The sequence below is a fragment of the Protopterus annectens genome, chromosome 9.part0, assembly GCF_019279795.1.
Source record: "Protopterus annectens isolate FY-2018-M chromosome 9.part0, PAN1.0, whole genome shotgun sequence".
Classification (NCBI taxonomy): Eukaryota; Metazoa; Chordata; order Ceratodontiformes; family Protopteridae; genus Protopterus; species Protopterus annectens.
Window position 1 is genome coordinate 281,944,229 of NC_056743.1, and position 20,480 is coordinate 281,964,708.

Consider the following 20,480-nt stretch of genomic DNA (forward strand, 5'->3'; position numbering starts at 1 on the left):
CACTAAAAATGCATAAAAACTAATCTTCTGTTCTATGGGGGAGGCATTTCTACCCTTAGTAAAATGTAGGGTTCCTATTAGATGACCAAAGACAGATTATATCAAATGCGTCTTGGTCAAACTTAAAACAACAAAAATGCAAAATAGCGAAGCAGCGTGAATTGTTTCCCAGGGAAAGAATTTGCTTGGCCGCTTCTGTTACTTTGCCATTTTTGGCACTGTAGTGTGATCTAACAGTTGGTATATTTAAGTAGGGGGGTGTGAGGGGCAAAGCCCCATACTTTATGTATTATTTCAATTTTTTTTTTTGGAACAGCGATTTTTTTTCCCCTTGGAAAAAAAACACTGTTCTGAGCGTTCGAGATTGTAAGCTTTCACTTACATGGGTTTGATTATTCATCGTTCATTTTTTTAAGCTTTCGATGATATAATATAGACCCTAAAATGTACCATGTCCAAGGTGATGTCACCTCAGGGTGTGTTATATCATTAAGGATAGTTTTAGAAAAATGTAGTTTGTCTTTTGATTTGTGATTTTGTTATACAATCTCCTGCAGCGCTTCTTCGTATAATCAAATGTAAAAGTGTTAAATTCTTCATCTCAAACTTAAACCCCGGATTATTAGGTTTCTACTAAGAGTGGATAAAGTTAATCCAGCCAAAGATCAGGAATTGCTAAACCACATTCCCTGGAAAGAATGGCCAAAAAACACTTTTAGTATTTTTTCATGCTTATAAGCCCACCTGCACCACTCCTGTGTGGTGTAAGTCCGCCACATCCCCAAATTTATATATACCAACTCGACAGTCACACCAACTGGAAGATGACAGGAAATTACCCGCCAAAGAGGGAATCACTGCCAGCATAACTTGCCGACGGTGATTTCATATGGTAGGCGCTCCTGTCCTTGGCAGGTAGACTTTTAGGCAAATGACACTAAGATTCCTTTTGCTGTCCACCTGTAGGTTACCCAGTTATTAGAATACTTTCCTAGTTACTCCAGCTTCTCCAGTAAGACATCTAAGACTTGAGAGTTCTAACACTCGCTAAGCTTTTTGTATGCCTAGTCTGCTAGCTAAACAAATAATCACTCAAGCTATAGACAATGTACCGTAAAATGTACACAGACGCAGAAGAGAATGCATTACGATTCTCATCGTGGACTTGAACATTACACTCTGGATTCAGGAAACTGTATTTAGTTTTAAGGGTTAGTTGTAACAACATGTAAATGAGGTGGTGTAGTTGGCTAGTGCAAACTATGAAAACTTTTTATTGCAGAATAATTTCTAGGGGTTATATGAGCAATTTGAAAACTAATTATAACTGTCTACATGGCACCAGCCTTGTAGATCACTCAACCTAAAATACTCAATATATATTTTCTCTTTTAAGCATTTCATGTACAGAAAAAAAAGGTCTATGGATAGAGCAGCTATAGTGTCTTCTGGCACTCATATTTCTTATTTTGTGATATGTTTTACTAAAAGTCCCTTGTTATTCTCCAAACTGCATAGTAAGTTTGAACCCCATGATATCGCAGCAGTGTCAGACTGTCAGGTGAATCTGTACAAAACCATTTTATGGCTTGCTTTACCTTGCCAAAATGCTTAGTTAATTATTCATGAGGACTCCATTTAAAGCACTATTTCTTTTTTTTTTTTTAAATTCTCTTTATTTCAATTTTCAATAAAACAAATACATCAGTGAAAACCAAAGAAAATACAGAGAACAAAATAAATTACAATGCTATTAAACAAAATAACATACAGAACAATTACATAAAAAACAAAACTATATACAAATTCTACCTTGCCCAAGAACTTGTTATACAAGTTATTCACAGTATGTTATAAAGAGATGCTATCCAAAGAAAAAGAAGAAAAAGAAAAGGAGAAACTCACTTAAGTATATGATCAGATAGAATGCCCCAGAATTCCTTAGTAATTGGCTTGTGCTTAATATTGTGAAACAGGTGTTTGTGAGCCTTAAGGTACTTAATAGCAATGTGTTTAAAACCCTCCCAGGAGATGGTGTGTCTATTTTTCCAATTTAGGGAAATGTAATATTTAATTAGCATGAAAATAGGAATCAATACCTTACATTTCCTTTCAGATAAACCCGGAGGTGGAATATGTAGAATGGTAAATTCCCATGAGAGGGTGGATTTTTCATAGCCAATTTTCTCAAGTATCACTCTCAGGGCACACCAAAGCTTATAGGAACACTTGCAACTCCAAAATGAATGAAGAATATCATCAGTTTGGTTCGAGCAGTAATGGCAATTAGGGGATTGCTTAGGGTAGAGCTTACTTAGTACTTCAGGTGTAAAGTATGCATTGTTTAGAATCATCAGCTGAATATATTTCAGCCTGTTGAAGGGAATAGTTTTAGAGCTTCGTTTTATAGCCTGTGATATTAAACTTTGGTTTATAGCCGGGTTCCTTTTTTTAAAGCACTATTTCTGAATTGTCCAGTTACAATAAGCAGAGACAATGAGTGAGCTCCAACACTTTTCTTAATCCCAGCCTAGCGTTGTCACCTATCCTCTTTTCCTATTTATTTTTTTATTATTATTACATGATATGATTCTGCAAGTCATGTTAAAAATATTCTTTGACTTTCTTCTTTTAATTTCTTGAAACCATCATATTGTTTGTTAAACATCTGAATGTAATTTGAATCAATAGAAGCAACAAAAATGTTCACAAATATTATTTTTTACATTAAAATGAAAACTGTCTATTGCCTAGGTTGAGGGTATAGCATACCTTGCAAATGAACATGCTTCAAGAAAAAAAAATCTAACTTTGAGCATCTCAAATGGTGTTTAAATAATGAACAATGGAACTGCAATGATATTTAAAATGCATTTTGTTTTCAGTACAAGAATTAGAAAATCATCAGAAGTTTCAATTACTGACGTTCAAGACCAGCTATGATTTGATGAACTGAAAAATAAAATGTAAACCTATATTCTTTGAGGTTGTTGCATCTTGGGGCAGAATTGGACACATTGTTTTGTCAGTCCTGTCAGCTAGAACAACACTGTTCATTTCTATGTCAGCTGTTATAAATGCATCTAATAAAAGTGAACCTCAGTCTGAATCATCTTTTGGAATGCTTCTGTTTTATCACATTGACTGTTGCATCTTACTAGTGGCAGTGACTGCAATGCATCATTTTCATGGTTTTCTTCTAAAGAAACGCACTGTGAACAGGCCTTTTGAGATTGGCTGCACTGTGGTATTAACAGTCACTGACATCTTTTCAACCTTCTTACTATCTTTTTCTTGTATTCATTAAGAAATATCTTACTATGGCCTCTTCTTTCTGATGATTTAAAAATCTTAGGATTAAGACAGAAAGCTAAACAAAATATTTAAATAAAGCAACAAATTATATTTCCAGACAGTTCGTGCAGATATGATTTCCACATGTTAAAAAGTAATATACTACTACAGAGGACATATAAGTATGTTAAACAGTTATGCTGCGTGTGTTAAATGGAAAATCCATGATTTTGCTACACTGTGCTCCCTTAGAATCCTATCTTCTCCGACTTCTGTACCCCTCTCACATTTCCCCTTCTTGCTCTTCCTCCTATTACCCCTCAGACTATCTGTACAATATGCACAATGGATGTAAATTTTTAAGATAAAAAGTCCTTTTTTGTTTTTACTTTAAGGGAGAATGTATGTGTATCTGATATGAAGACAGGCATAAAATGCTAACTAAGACTCATATACCACTGTGGGATAGTGAACAGGAAACATCTAGTAACTGAATAATTTGAGTTTTGGAGTTAATATGAAGCACATTATGGGATATAAGCTGATTCCCACTAAGACAGATTTTTAAATGATGGTGTGAGAACAGTAAATTGTTAAGGAAGGGCAGGCAAACCCGAGTCCCAAGTTTATGGCACCCCTCTGTAGTCTACTGGGGCATGTTTAAGGAGCTCTCCTAGGAGATCTTAAATACATTAAAAGTAAGCTAGTTGTTAACTAGGGGAATGAAGTACAGCTACAACTTAATGTCATGGTTGCTATTTTATTAATGTTTATCATAAAAGAATATTACATTAAAAATAGGAGAGAACACCAGATGGTAGTTTACTGCACTAAGTTCATTTCATTTTTACATTAGTTAATCACGGTTGCAGAATATTGGAGCACAGTCCATTCCAAAATAGTTTGGGTGGCAGTTGTATGTGTAGAAGGAAAACAAACTTATGTAGGAAAATGTATAAAAAGTGCTGCTGTATCTGCATTGTTATCATGTACTCCCATGCTATTTATTATTATCAGAGACATTCAACATGGTATCTGTCTTATTATCTTTAAGCAGCTCTGGAAAAAATAATTAATGAATGCCTATCCAAACCAGAAAGAAGCACTAAGAATGTTATTGTCAAAATATGAAGCTGCTAACAAACATCAGCTTTATTCTCCACAATATGAGGGCGCTGTCTACAGGCTAGCACTAAGGGACTCTGGCTAACAAAGTTCACAGATGATTGCAAACTGAGAGCCATTATTGAATCCCCAAATAATGTGGATATTCTACAAAAGGGCCTTACAGAAACAGATGCTTGGTGCCAGAGCCATGGGCCCAAGCTCAATGCCAATAAATGTATAGTTATCCCCTTTGAGGAAAAAACATGTACCCATGAATTACCACATAAATGGCAGTAAACTAAACATCGAAAGTGTGATAAGGGACTTAGGGACACAGGTGGACAGTGGTCCTACCTTCGATAACCACATAGCCACAACAAGGAAATCCTTCTATGTGGCACACCTCGTCACTAAGGGCTTTTCATCCAGAAAAAAGGAAGTCATAGTCCCACTGTACTCATCCCTCATTAGACCCATTATAGAGTACAACGCCCCAATTGGTATGTACCTCACAAGACATCTGCAACAACTGGAAAGGCCACAGAAATACCTCACTAAAAGAATCACAGGCCTAAAGCAGATGCCCTATGCTGACCAGCTAAAAAAACTCCAGCTATACTCTGTCACATATCGCCTACTCAGAGGCAATCTCTGCTTAACATACAAGGCCATGTCAAACCCACTGCTGTTGGACATGCTACACTTAAAGAAATCCCAATCCCTCAGATCCATATGCTCCAGGGATCGAAACCTGGTCAACACAATGAACAAAACATGCTGGAGGGATAGGTTCCTGACCCAGAGACTCCCCATACTCTGGAATAGACTGCCCATACATGTCAAGCTGAGCGCTTTTTTGGCCCTCTTCAAAAGGAACCTTGACAACTGGGTGGGAGATAGGAAATTCACCCTGGGGATCACGTCAGTCACCCTGCTAGACAGAGGACCAGGGAAGTAAATACTGTGGGAAGAAATAGCCAGGGAATTGTTATGGCTAGGCTTGTATAGGCCCTAGGGCCGATAGCCTAGTACCAACCTATGAAGAGTTCAGAAGTGCACTTTTTTATTTATGGATTAATTGTTTGCATTTTGTTAACTGAACTGATCTCACTGGTATTACATCTCTTTTTTCAGTGGAGATCGGCAGTGGTATTTTCAGTGACTGTGAAAAGTTTGTCTGGGTGTGAGACATTAGGTAAACTCCCCTACTCAGATACTGAGAGCTGTGGGATTTCCTTCCTATGGAATAAGATGGAGCCAGATTTTGTGGATTTAGTAGTGTTAATTTAAGGCAAATGTATTTTCTTGATTTTGAAATGGCAGTAGAAGTTCTTCTTAAAACCAGTTTACTGCTTGTAAAACCTGCTATTTCATATTACAGAGGAGGGAGAGAGAGAGTTGAGGCAGAAATGGTAACAGTGGTACAGCTACAGAGGTAAAGCTACTTTAGTCAGGTAACTAGTCAGCTCAGTTATGCATTTTCCCTTTACTAAAAATGGGTTAACATCTTCTGCACAAGTAAAATAAAGGTGTCATTACAGGAGAGATGAGAGAAGCAGTCTGTGAGAATGATTTCAGTGAATAAGTAGGTTCCCTATAAATCTGCAGAAACTGCAGTATTTTTTTTTTCATATGCTTTTTGTGGAAAGTGCCTGATACATCACATAATCCTTCCTTATGACCAGTCCTATTTACTCTTTGTGGTGTGTGAGTTGTAATTTATCTTCTGGCATAATTTAATGCTGCTGAGAAAGAATCCCCACCCAAGCCCTAACTATGGCACAAAAATCTTTTGTTTGACTGGCATCACAGGTGCTGGGGGAGCTAGCATGTACTGGTGGTGGCAATGATAGGCTGTTACCAGCTCAGCCTTCTTGTGGTCAGCTTAGCCCACTGATGAACTGAATATTTAGCAGAGGGAGGGAGGGAGGGAAAGAGAAATACTGCAACACCATGCACAGTCATAAATGGTCACACCAAACATGAAAGGAGTGTGTGCGTGTGTGTGTGTGTGTGTGTGTGTGTGTGTGTGTGTGTGTGTGTGTGTGCGAGTGTGCAGATGTGTGTGTGTGCACATGTGTGTGTGTGTGTGTGTGTGTGTGTGTATATACAAGTGTGTACATGTGTGTGTGTGTGTGTGTGTGTGTGTGTGTGTGTGTGTGTGTGTGTGTGTGTGTGTGTGTGTGTGTGTACATGTGTGTGTGCGTGTATATTATAACCTTAATCTGTGCATGCATGGTAACAAACATCTGCCATGAGATGGTTGTGTGTGCCCACTTCAGTGGGATGCAAATCAAGGACAGAAAAGGGGCAAGGAGTTAGGCTACCTAAAACATTAGGTCCCCTCTTGTTGTCTGGATGACAGTCCTTTCACCAGTTAAGTTCTTGTCTCCTGCTGTGCTTGTTGAAAAATGGTAGTTCACCAGTGAGGTTAATCTCCACTGGAAAACAACCCCACAAAGGATGTGAAGCCAAACAACTGGCACTTTGAAGAGGAATGAATGGGCCAGTGTGGAATCAATAAACAAAGGTGATAACTTTTGGATGGCATGGGAATGGACAAAACACCTGAAAAAAATCTCCCCAGTATATACATTATTATATTAGATATTCTTTTACAACAAAATACTCATGCTACTGCTAATGACCTAGATTTTTTGATATACTACTTGTGAAAATATTACAACGTGAGGATTAAATATAAGGAGGAATTAAAATCTGTAGGCCAATAATAAAACAGTCCTTTGTACTGAGGGAAATATTTCAAAAACTTTTTAGCATCATTATCCTTAAAATGTACTGCCTTGTCTGAAACAGATAAATTCATTGACCTGAGTTTCTGACCATGAAAATGCAAAAATAAAGTAACATTCTTTACCTGAATGAGGACCCTAAACTTTCTTGATGTCTTTCTTTCTTTGGGGAGAGTTGGGGAATCATGATTTCTGTCCCTTGTTGTACTCTGACCACTTTTGCAATATTGTTATTGTTTGATTAAATGACATTTTATTTATACTGGCCAGCAATAGAGCAGCAACTGTGCTGTAACATTAATAATTAACACTCTCAAGTATTTTTCTAGGAATGTAACAACACTGGCAGTATACTTTATGGATTATCCCAAGAAACATAAACCCCTTTATATTACCTTATGTAACACACACACACATCAAGTTACTTAAGTTGCATTTTTAAATATTATTTTATCCATTTATTAACCGGCTAAGCCCACTAGACATTAGTGCCTGTTTTCTATGGTGACCTAGAAGCACCATCTAGATAACTGACTTGTAAAGTGACACACAGTATGCAACTAAAAGCCTTTCAAGCACTGAGTGTACTACAACTATAGAAAATGTTTTTTTAATTTCCTTAACTAAGAGCACTACTTGTAAAACACTCCCCCCTGACTACCTATCCTCACCAAGAACATTATGCACACCATAGACAGGTGTGACATGATGACCCCCTACATAAACCTGGGGCAGTAAGTAAGGAGCCCCAGGCATCACTGTCTCCAGTAAGGGAGTTTCACTGAAAGAAGGGATAGAACACACAATTTCCCCCAAGGGTACACTGGGAACAGGCTCTAGACGTGGGACTGGACCAAATGCTTCAATCCAGGTCCCCAAATAAGTCTTCACATTAACCACTGCAGAGCACTGTGTCCCAGTTTTAGGTATTTGACACACTTGCTCTTAAATATTTGATAATCACACATACAAGCAGTCTTGTGAAAGACTGGCACAGATTTACCTGTATGTCCTCCTTCCCAAATTACGCGGTAGCGCTGCACCAGTCAAAATACCGCAATACCTTTCAAAAGAGGTACTTGATTGTATTAGATAATATATATATATATATATATATATATATATATATATATATATATATATATATATATATATATATAAGTTTACTATTAAAATGTTGAATGGAAAAATATTTTCTGTTCGACACACCAAAACACCAAAAAAAAAAAAATCCAAAGTCAAACTGTACAACTGTACAACATAGCAGAATGTTGAATCAGCTGCAGATTATGTGATGTCCGTACAGGATGCCAGGTGAAGGAAACTCCTATACCTAACTTCACATTTATGCCCCCACAGCCTCTGCTAACAATATATTCCATCTCCGAGTTTGCACTACAGTGAGGAAAGGGATGAATTTTTCATACCTGACTGTACCGTAATCTCTGTACAGTACTTTGATTGTATATTAGTGAATGCACTGTACATTCGGTGATATAAACTTTTGGACATAGAGATCTTCAGCAAGTTGGAAATTCGAGCATCCATGTTTTGAGTTTCCATCTATGAAGATTCTCCATTCCACCTTTTGATAGTAAACCTATATATGTATATAAAATGTAGCATGTAAATCAATGCACTAAGGCTTTTTGGAGTGGCCCTGGTTTTATCACATTAAGCATAAACACCCTCAGGTTACTAAAGTACTTTCTCAAAAACCAGCCACAATAAAAGGTAGTAAAATATTTAATAAATAAAATGATTTAATACACATATACACTGAATAGCTGATGTCACTAAACTACATAGTTTCACACACAGGAATTATGAAAATAACACTGAAGGACAAGTTTCATGATGACTGAAGAAAAACTCTGACTGTAGCTTCCCAACTGTTTAAAGATTAACCATCCCTGTCTAATCTCTTTAAGTCATCAAGGTAAGATCGTAATTTTAATTCTGCAAGCAAAATAAGATTATATGCCCACTCTTCAGGCTGTTGTCTGGTCCTCAGCAACTGGAATATAATAAATCCTATTATTTCTACTGAACAGCTCTGAAAAACTCTGAGTGATAAATACTGATCTGGAAAGCAACCACTGACTATTGAACAACTGATGCAACAACTACTGAACTGCAACTGAACTTTAACTGACTCAGGACCTGCTTTTATAGCAGAACTTTTTAAGTCGCAGAAAGCTGTTATAAGAATTCCACTCTCTCATATCAGACTTTAGAAAGTAAACAAAACAGCTGCTGTGGAGATTCTATTCCTTTCAGCTCTGGCACATAATGACATCACACCTAGGTCAGCTAACTGGCATAATCTACATTCAGAACTCCTTTTAAAAAATGTACATTTGGTCAGCCAAAAGAACACTGTTTGACTCAAACATTTTAAATAAACCAAAGTTGCTATCAAAAAACATCAACTTATTTACAACATTATAGCTAGTCATGCTGGCATATATAACACAGGGTAATTTACAATTATTTACAAAAGTTCAACCAGTCATGCTAGCACAGAAAACAATACCTAATATCCTCACAACTGGTACCAGATGCTTGGTGGGAGTGGCTAAATATACAAAAAAATTGATGATACAGGAAACTTCATAATCAAGCTAAAAAGCAAATATGTAAAGATAAGAAACAATACATAACCAACTACCACTTAATCATTAAAAATTATCCAAAAAACCTCTGGTCCTCCATTCACATACTACTCGGTTCTGGTTCAAAAAAAAAAGATCTGCATCCCTCTTAAACCTGCCCCCACCAAAAGAAAATAGTGACTACATTTAATAAATACTTTATACAGAACATTGCTGACCTCACCAACAGCACATCAACCTCCCCTACACAAGCCCATAACATGTTACCATCTAACCACTCCACTACCACATTAAGCTTTGAAAAACATGAATCCAGACAATCCTTAGCCATAAATGCTAACAGCTTCATCTTAAAGCTCTAACAATATCTATTATAAAAAATTACTACTTTAACCTTACTCTACAGCTGTCAACAGCCTCCCACCTGAATACCTCAAGATGGCAGCAGAAGTCATATCTTACCCAGCAGTTTTCTTAATCAACAGATCCATACTGGAAATCTTATGTCCCAGCCATTTGGAAAAGCTCATACGCAGGGGTGTAACCAGAGATTTGCATTTCGTACTCAAACTTAATGTTGCTGCCCCCACTACCCACCTACCACTTTGAAAATGTACTCAACCCTCAAAATGCTATCCCCAGATATACAGAAGTGGGCAATACATTTGACTGTTACCATTTATACCCATAAATAGGTAGATTTAGAGATGTATTCCTTTTGCACACGACTTCTTTGTATACCTCTGAAGTGCAAATATTCATTTACATACTTCTAAACATTCTTTAGAGTCTTAACATTTCCAAGAGATGCTCAGAAAAAAATGTACTCATTTGGTTACACTGAGTATGCCTAGCTACACCCATGCTCATACGTCATCCCACTGCAAAAGGAAGGAAACTCTCCAGAAGTTTCTAACTTTTGTTCCATTGCAATTCTTTACCCTCTCTCAAAAATCCTAGAAAAATGTATCCACACAACTTCTTCACTGTCTCATCTCAGAACAGGTCCTAACCAATACTCAACATGGAGTCTGCTCTGGCCATAGTACAATTACTGCACTATTATCATTTTTAGATAACATAAACAAGAAAATGAACTCTGGCAGACTTATATATCCCATATTTCTGGATCTGTCCAAAGCCTTTGATGTTGTTGTGTCTTTCGGCTTTTCCCGGTTAGGGGTCGCCACAGCGGAACTCCGGTCCGCTAATGATTGACAGTAGATTTTTTACGTGCTGAGCTGCCAGCTCTGATGCACAACCTTCAACGAAGGTATGCCCATGCACGCATGTCTCCACACAGAAGACGCTTTAGCTGAGAATCGAACAGGACAATGTCTTACTGTGAGGTGACAACGCTACCGCAGCACCACCACCGCAGCTCGTCCAAAGCCTTTGATACCATCTCACATACCAAACTACTTCAATAACTGCACCATTTCAGCCTGTCCCCTCCTTCACTTCAGTGGTTTAAAAAACTACCTTCCTGACAGACAGCAGACTGTTAGATGGCAACATGTTTTGTTTCCTTACCTCCCCGTTACCACTGGTGTACCCCAAGGCTCAATTTGTGGGACACTTCTCTTTAACATTCTCATTAATGACCTCTATACCTCTTCTAAGCAAGCATCACTTAAACAGCATGCTGATGATTTGACACCAATATGACACTCTGGCACATCTTTTTGAAATTGCACTAGAAACGTTCACCTCTGTTGAAAACTGACTTCACAGCTCCCAATTGTTACTCACCCCCTCAAAAAAATAAAACTATTCGTATTTCCCCTGAAAGCACACCTGAAGGACAAATTCAGCTTTAACATCTTCTCACTTAACAATACAGAGATAGAAATTATATCCTATACAAAACTGCTTGGGGTGACAATTGATGGCAATCTCAGATGTAAACACCATATTCAAAATAATATAAAAAACTCACCAGAAACTTTGCATGCTTTATATAGATAAAAACTTTCTTACTAACTCTGCTATCCTACCCTCTAAACCACTTTACATAACCTTTTACTATCACCTCCTCCCCATTTGTACTAATTTATCTTAATCGCTCCCCCTTCATATTTAAAATAGAACTAAACACATGACTTATTACTACTGTGAATTGCTAAACTTGACACTCGCCAGAACTGTATAGAATGATTTACTTTGCTTTTTCTCATGTAATTCATTTGATTTTTTTTTTTTAATTTTCTCTAAGTGGAGCTTTTCTCCCTGGGCCTTCCCTGAAAATGGGCTGATGTCAGACTTTCCCAGCAAACAAATGTCAATAAATAAATAAAGCAATACTGGTCTGCCATTCTTTTGCAAACAGGAATAATAGGCTAAGGAGCTGGATTTGCATTCCTTGGATATGGAAGATGTGGAATAGTGAGGAGTCTGAAAGCGCTAAGAGGTATTCATACCACTAAACTGTACAGAATTACGCAAAATGTCCAGATTTTTGCCTCATATTTTTGGTGTGTTTCTCCTAAAATCTGTGTTTTCTGGCAAATAGCTGCAGATTGAAGTCATTAAATAATGACATACATTTGAGTTTAAGACTACACATCCTTCTGAAAATTCATGATAATGCAAAACCTATTATTCTATCAACTTTCTAAGTTTGTAAGAACTTTCTAAGTTTGTAAGAGCAATATTTAAAATCTGTCCCTATTTATCCCCCTATCATTTTAGGCTTTGTCTAAGAGGTTGAGAGGTATGGCATACACCAATTTCTATCCTTTACTCTAATGGGAAAGTACATTAAGCATACTCTTCCTCCTAAAATACAACGCAAGTGACTTCTTTGGCAACTTTCATATTAGCAGGTACTGGAGTTCCCTCTAGTGGCCATGTGAAAAGCTTCAAGCAGGTAGCACTACAGTATCACTGCATTCCCTTGAAAAGGTTGTACAAATTGAAAGATTGTGGCTGCATGCATGCACAGACGTATATTCAAGCCATTCTATTCTTGAAGGTAAAATGTGGACATTTTATTAAGCAAAATTCTTTGTGTGTATGTTTTACACCACCACAATACTTTAATTTTGCAGCTTGTAATAGCAAAAGTCGTAACTGTTTAAAACTTTTAAATTGTGTTAGTTTGAATAACTTTATTACACTTGGTGGTCTCAAATGTTTCTTGGTGGAAGATACTAGCAACAGAACTTCTTAAGGCTTTCAGGCCGTCATACAGATGCTAAAAAGTATATGCTTTAATATGCAAGTTTACTATGTACATGTAATACGGTTAAAGTTTCCACTTGAACTTATTACATTGTCAGGTTCCCTAGTACCACATATGTTTCCTCAACTCTGTTTTTATTCTTAGATTAGTACAAAGTTGAGTCAATACACACTGTAATACATTTGGTGCTGATAGATGTTGTAGCAAAAATTATGCTATTGTAGTTTTCCAGAATAATTCAGATTTAAAAAGCTACTGCTCAACAATTATGAATGACAAGTTATATAAAATATTATTCATTACATGAGAATAATCAGTATTTCTTCTGTATGCATAACTTTGTAAATCACTGGAATGACCCGTCTTTTAGTGACTGCTTGACACACCAACTCTTCGATGAAGTATACTCTCCACAGCTTAAGAAGTCACATGTGCACTATTCTGGAAGACTGCATACAGTGCAGCAAGAACACTGGTGTAGTTGAAGAAAGAATAATGCTCTGAGTATGACTTTGATGACCTAGGCTTATTCAGCGGCTTGGACACCTATTGCAGCTGTTGCAACTTCACAGGTGCCATAGAGGGGTACAGCCCAGGTGATCCAAGTTTACATCGTGTTTCAGGTGCTTGATGGTGCAGATGGCAGAGGTAGGGGGATACCTACCTTGGGGGAGCTTAGTGGGTAGCTCTCTTACTGAGTCCAGATGGAAGCTGAGGCTCAGTGAGATCAGTTGGTTAGATGCATAGGAAGGACCGAAGAGGTGTGACTGCTCTATGGCCCCAAAGTGGGTGCATCCTCAAGTTATATCCTCGTAGCCTGCCTAGCCAAGTTATATCCTTGTAGCCTGCCTAGCCTAGCTACATGTGTGTAAAATCATCACACTGGGGGGGGGGGGGGCGTTAAGACTAAAATACAAACATCACTGATCCATAATATGATGGTGGCTTACCTGAGCCATTCTGCTCTGCAGAGCCTGACAGGTGTAATCCCCTAGCTATTGTGCATGGACTGGGGCCATCAATGTGATGGAGATTTCCTAGAAAAAATTAGCCCTTTTTGTTGTGGGTCACACCTGGGAGCTTAACAAATGGAATGGAAGCTACAGAGGCTGATACTATATGGAGATGATACTGGAAGCAAATTAGGTCCATTAATGGCAAAAAAAATGGTATTAGAGGAATGACAGGGTTTGCCCTGCTTGCTTCTCTTCATCAAAGAAACGGATCACACTTGGGTGTGCTTGTCTCAGGGGGTAGAAGCATGATCAACTGTTCATGGTACCAGTAGTTATGTGGACCTGTACTGCATAAGTCCATTTGCTTCCTTGGGGTTAACATTCCCTAGTGTGCAAAAGATACAGTGCAGTTATTGGCATAATGCAGATAAACAACACTGTATGCTGAACTCAACTGACCATTCATTTTTTCACCAAAATGCAATGATTTATAAATGTTTTACATTGGTTGGGGTAGATACACAATGGCTCATTGAGCAAATTTAATGCAGGAGAAAGAACATCTGATCTTGTTTGCAGAGAGGGGAATCTGTATCAACAAAACAGGAATCTGTATGATAGAAATTAGTTGCAGGCATCCAGGCAACTGTATGCTATCTCCTGCTAGCTACAACTGTCACATCCACAAATGAAAGTATAAAGACTGTTTATTTTTTCTGTGCATGTTGAAAGGTGTAGGACATTCATACATTCCCTTTCCTATTTGCAGGATTATGAGAAAGCACTGTTTTTTCCATGTAAAGCAGCGGAGCTGGTCACGGATTATGGAAAAGGATGGAGTCTGAAATACAGAGCCATGAGTCAGTATCACATGGCGGTAGCCTATCGGAAGTTAAATCGGTTGTTTGATGCAATGGAGTGCTGTGAGGTAAGGTATTAGGGAAGACATTTGTATGGAAGAAATTTCCCTTTTCAGCTAGACTGTTCTTAGTCACAAATCTGGATTCTTTAGGTTTAAAAGAGTAAAATTATCTTGTAAAACAGAGCTGGTACAATTGCCAGACCTATCTATGGTGTGAAACTCTTTATTTAGCAAACATGTACACTTTTTGCTAACAGTTTTCATTTAGAAACACTTTATTAAGCTGAAAACTTGCATCTAAGTGGTGTACATGGCATACAAAAATGTACCTTTTTTCTTGCATATAGTATGCCAGTGATGGTATCAGGATTAAAACTCCGTTTTCCATGTTTGCAGCCCAAATTTTATGGCCACTGTTCTAAACTACCTGTCAGAATAGCTGACTTGTTTAACATGCGTTCCCAAAGGATGGCTGCTATAATACTAAGTAGTCTATCTTTTCATTAAATAGTAGTAGTTTCCCTTTTAAAACATTCCTATATCATATTTTAATACACCTATTTTGTTAATAAGTAATATTTAATATTGTCATTATTAAAAAATGAAGTATGAAAACCTCACTTGACACAAACCAAAACAGAATGTGACTAATCCAGCACAATAAGGCCATCAGGTGTAAATTACAATCCATTAAATAGGACTTAATGTAATAAAAAGCCTAAAGCCACAATACATTTAAAAAAGCATATCTAGAGTTACTTGCAGAGCTCCCAGAGTGTCAGAGACTTGTACCTAAAACAGAAGTGCTGCAACTGGGGAAGAAGGCAAGTAAGACATGCCCAGGTTAGTGCCAGGGTGAGTGTTTAGTGACCAGAGGTATTTAACAAGGACTAGTCCTGGGTAAATTAATGGTACTGTATGGTGATTTTTATAATGGATAAATTGAGGGTGAATTGTGGCCTCTTTCAAGTCATGGATTACCATGAAGCCAGGCCTGTGGCTATCAGTGAGTGTGTCACTCTTATACATTGGTGACACTAATTTAAATTTAATTTAATTTAATGTATTTACTTGTTAACCAGGTGAGTGAATTGGTCATTGTGGAACATTTGCAGCTGCAACCTGGGTCAAAAGTGTAAATGCAATATGTGTATACAGTTATAATAGCTAGTCAATCAGCATTTTTAGGACACAGAAGAAAATAAATTACATGGAGAAAAGCCAAATAGAAACAGAAAAAGCATCCATAGATCATAAAACCTTACCCCTGATTCGGGAGCTGGGAGGCAGAGATCTAAACAAGACCAGTTTGATGATGACGAGCAGAATACAGCTGTCATTTTTCAGTGACACTGAAACAAGGTCATTAAAAAGTGGTCAGTCTAGTCTCATTCACTGATAAAACTGAGACAAGGCCAGTGGTCAATGGGGTCTATATTATATCATCAAACTTTCAGATCATCGAACAGCATTTCATCAGAAATGGCATTCATCAAACGCCCCCATCCCATTAATTATATATACAAACTCCAAGATTGGTCTACAGTGGGGAAAGGGCAAATTTCTTGATTACTACTGTAATGTGATCTCAGTAAGAGCAGTTCGATGAATGGCATGTTCAATAAAATGTCGTTTGATGATGTGCTCTTTCGATGATATTATAGGAATCTGGTCAGTGATATGTGCAGCTCCTTTTCACTGACAATACTAAAGAAGTCTCCTTCAAAGGATCAGAATTTCAAAACATCAAATCACTGGTCTGTGAAGACCAGATGATCGAAGTTTTGAAATACCGAACCTTGTGAATGGAGATCGCATACAGTGCAGAACGGGAACATTACCATTCTCTTCACTGTAGTGTGATCTCAGAGTTGGTATATTTAAGTAGCAGGAGGTGTGCGGGGTGCAGCCACCCACATGGGGATGTAGGGGGGGGGGGTTGCCTCCTGCAAAAACTTGAAAGAAGTTTTGTAGCATTTTAGATTTTTTTGTAATGTTCAGCATTTCAAAACTTCGAACCTCTAGTCTTTGATGATCAGAGGTTCAATATTCTGAAATTTTGATCCTTTGAAGTAGACACTACTAAAGGCAGACAGTGGTCACTTGGTGGAACTGCTATTCATGTTCAAGTGATGTCACCAAGACCAGTCAGTGTTTGGTAACAGACATGCCACTTTTGCTTAGGAGTGATATAAAGAAAGGGGCACTGGTTACTAATGAGTGCATTATTCTCATTCAGAAATGAAGCGCAGACTTTAATTCAGTAAGGACACCAGGACAGGAGCAGTGGTCACTGGTGAAAGGTCACTGTCTAACTTCAACTTCATTATTGCAATTCTTTTTTTGCTTGAATACCTTCACACTAATTTGTATTAGGGTTCGTGGAGGGCTATATGAACTGGAATTAAGTAAAGCTACCCTACCTCTGTCATTCTGTATGACTTTTTTCGAAAAGGAAGAATCCCTAATCACAATCTGGTACTTCTATCAAAAGTGTCAGTAAGCTAAAATCATATTACATTGCTTTTGCTTGATGGCAAAAGGATACAATTAGCCTGTCTAGTTTGCCGTTCAGTACAGTCAGCATTTATTTATTTATTTATTTACATTTTGTTAACTGGGTTAGTATGTCTATTCTACTTTACTATCATTCCTCCCTAGCATTTTCTCTAACTTTCCCATGTCCTTTTTGAATGCCTCCATGGATTCCTTTCTCCACTACCCATGCTGGTAGTCCATTCAGTGAGTCCACAACCCTCAGTATGAATAAGTCCTTTCACAGATCCAGGGAGTATTTGGCCCTTACAATGTTGTAACTATGTCCTTTCTTTCTGTTCCTGTATTACTTGCCCAGAACAATCAATTTCTATTTTTATGATATGATGTTATGCACCCAGTCCATGTTCCATATGGTCGTGGTCTCTTCTAATCATAGATGAGAAGGATGTTTGCTACTTTAGTTTATGCCTATCTCCACTCCATCCTATGCATCCATCTGATGGCTCTTCTCTAAATTCCTTCCAGAGAACTAACTTTTCTAACCTAGTTTCTAAACCAAAGGGCAGACAGTATTCAGAGTGTAGCCTGGTTAGGGTCTGATATAGTGGTGCGTCTTTGCTTTTTAGTCACTCTCCAGAGAATGCATCCATGTTTTAAGTGTCCTCTGTCATTTTCTGTAGGTGTAAGTAACAATCTCAGATCCTTTTTTTGCATTTACTATTGATTCCTCTCCCCTACCTGGTATTTCACATTTGGGTTACTGTGGTGCAGGTGCAGAATAAACCTCTATTGTCACATTTCAGCCTACCTAGTCAGCTTTTCCCAGTACTTTGTTGGAATATACTACCATCTTTCTCAGCTGCTTCTAATGTTGTGTAATCCATAAAGAGATTGATCTTGTTTTCTGTTCCCTCTAATGTGCCTTTGCAGACTAAAGAAATCACTGTAGAACTTCACTATTTAGTTTCTTATTCATGGTATTGACCCTGTTTCTACAGCTCTTCTTATCCTCCCACTTAACTGTAGGGTAATGTAATCCCTTATTCTTAATTTAAAATATCAGGCTAAAGATAAGACACAGGGTTCACCCATTAGGTTTATAATGGACTTTGGGACTAATACTGGCTTTTTGCAAAACATTACACGTCAACATTGGGACATAATACATATGGATGACAGGTTACAGGGCTTATTACCAGGGGAAATGTAGGTTTGTCTACAGAAAAGGTAAAAGTATGGGCGGTTGGCTCAATCATTACAAGAAAGGACCCAAAATAGCACTAACTGATACACAGGTGAGGTTGGATGGCAGCAGATTATTGGGATGCCATCCTTGTTTCATAGGTTTCATAGGTTTGTACTAGGCTATCTGCCCTAAGGCATTTATAAGCCTAGCCAGAGTGTATGTGCCTTACACCACCCCTTAGGATGAGAATACTATGCCCTTTTAGGGTTTAGTTTACTATGCCTCTGTCTAGTAGTGACACAGAGATGACCCCCGGGGTAAACCTACGATCTCCCATCCACTCGTCGAGATTTCTCTTGAATAGAGTCAGTGAGGGGATCTGCCTAACATGGACTGGGATTCTGTTCCAGAGTGTAGGGAGCCTCTGGGTTATGAATCTGTCCCTCCAGCACGTCCTATTTATTTCTGTGTTGAGGTTTAAGTCACTTGTTCTTGCGGCTCTGATGGATTTGGATTTTCTGAGGTGGAGCATGTCCATTAATTCAGGATTGGACATGGCCTTGTACGTCAGGCACAGATCACCTCTGAGTAGGCGGTATGCGACTGAATAGAGCTGGAGTGTTTTCAGTCAGGTGGCATATGACATATGTTTAAGACCCTTTATCCTCTTGGTGAGGAACTTTTGGGGTCTTTCCAACTGCTGCAGGTTTTGGGTGAGATACATTCCAAATGGGGCATTGTACTCAATCATTGGCCTGATAAGAGAAGAGTACAGGGGCACAATGACCTCTCTTGATCTAGATGTGAAACCCTTCATGATAAGGTGGGCAATATAGAAGGTCTTCCTAACCACTTTGGCAATGTGAGTGTCAAATGAGAGGTTACTGTCAACCTGGGTCCCTAGGTCCCTGATTACCTCTTCCATACTTAATGGATTACTGCCTATGTGGTAATTTGTCGGTACCTTGTTTTTCCCAAAGGGTATGACTATACATTTTTTGGCGTTCAGCTTAAGGCCATGGCTGTGGCACCAATTATCCATTTCTATGAGGCCTCTCTGAAGGATGTTTGTGTCCGCTGGAGTATCAATTATGGCACCCAGTTTGCAGTCATCTGCGAACTTTGTCAGCCACAATCCTCCTATGTTTGCCTGTACCTCGGAAAAATAAATGCAGAACAAGAGGGGTCCCAGGACTGAGCCCTGTGGGACACCGCTTGTGACTGGCTTAGAGTCTGACATAGCTCCAGCAACTCTGACCCTGTGGGTTCTGTCCTTGAGACAGTTTGCAACCCATCTTGTGACATATGGGTTTACATTTAAGCTGGTGAGTTTGTCTATGATGCCCGAGTGGGGTATTGTGTCAAAGGCTTTTGCAAGGTCAAGGTAGGCTGTGTGAACTGCCTTACCCTCAGCAATGGCCTTAGTGACTGTTTCAAAAAAGTCGACCAAGTTCAAAAGGCAGGATCTGCCCTTGACAAAGCCAAATTGGGTAGGATCCAATGTCTGTAGGTCCCCAATGTCTTTGTTTAGGAGTTCCATAATGATCCTCTCCATAGCTTTGCAGACCAGGCTCATCAAGCTTATGGGGCGGTAATTTCCAGGGTCCGTAGAAGCACCGCCTTTGTGAAGTGGGACCACTGTTGCCGTATGCCACTCTTTGGGTGCGTATCCTGTAGTAAGGCTAAGATTAAACAGCAGCCTTATGTGTGGGCTTAGTTCCTCTTGGAGTTCATGTAGCACACAGCCCGGGACACCATCCGGTCGCATTGATGCTGTGTTTTTAGCTTTAGAGAGGGCGGCTCTCACCTGGGCATCTGAGATGTTAGGGAGGCTACACTCTGCTGGGATAGTTATTTCTCCTTTTGGGGAGGGAGGAGAAATTTGCACTGAATCTGTCTGCCAGAATGTTGGCAATGTCAGTGGGTTCAGTGTATTTTGTGTCATTTTGGACTAACTCTGAGCATATCTGCGAGTTTCCACCCAGGTTTCTAACATAGCTAAAGAAGGCCTTGTGATTGTCTTT

At 38.6% G+C, this 20,480-nt stretch overlaps 1 protein-coding gene across 1 annotated transcript in view; it reads left to right on the plus strand.

Moving 5' to 3' along the window:
* RAPSN (receptor associated protein of the synapse) overlaps nucleotides 1–20,480 on the plus strand; it is a 318,527-nt gene that overhangs the window by 157,666 nt on the left and 140,381 nt on the right. The window contains 1 exon segment of the mRNA XM_044082863.1: nucleotides 14,679–14,837. Within this exon segment, the coding sequence (XP_043938798.1) occupies nucleotides 14,679–14,837 (159 nt within the window).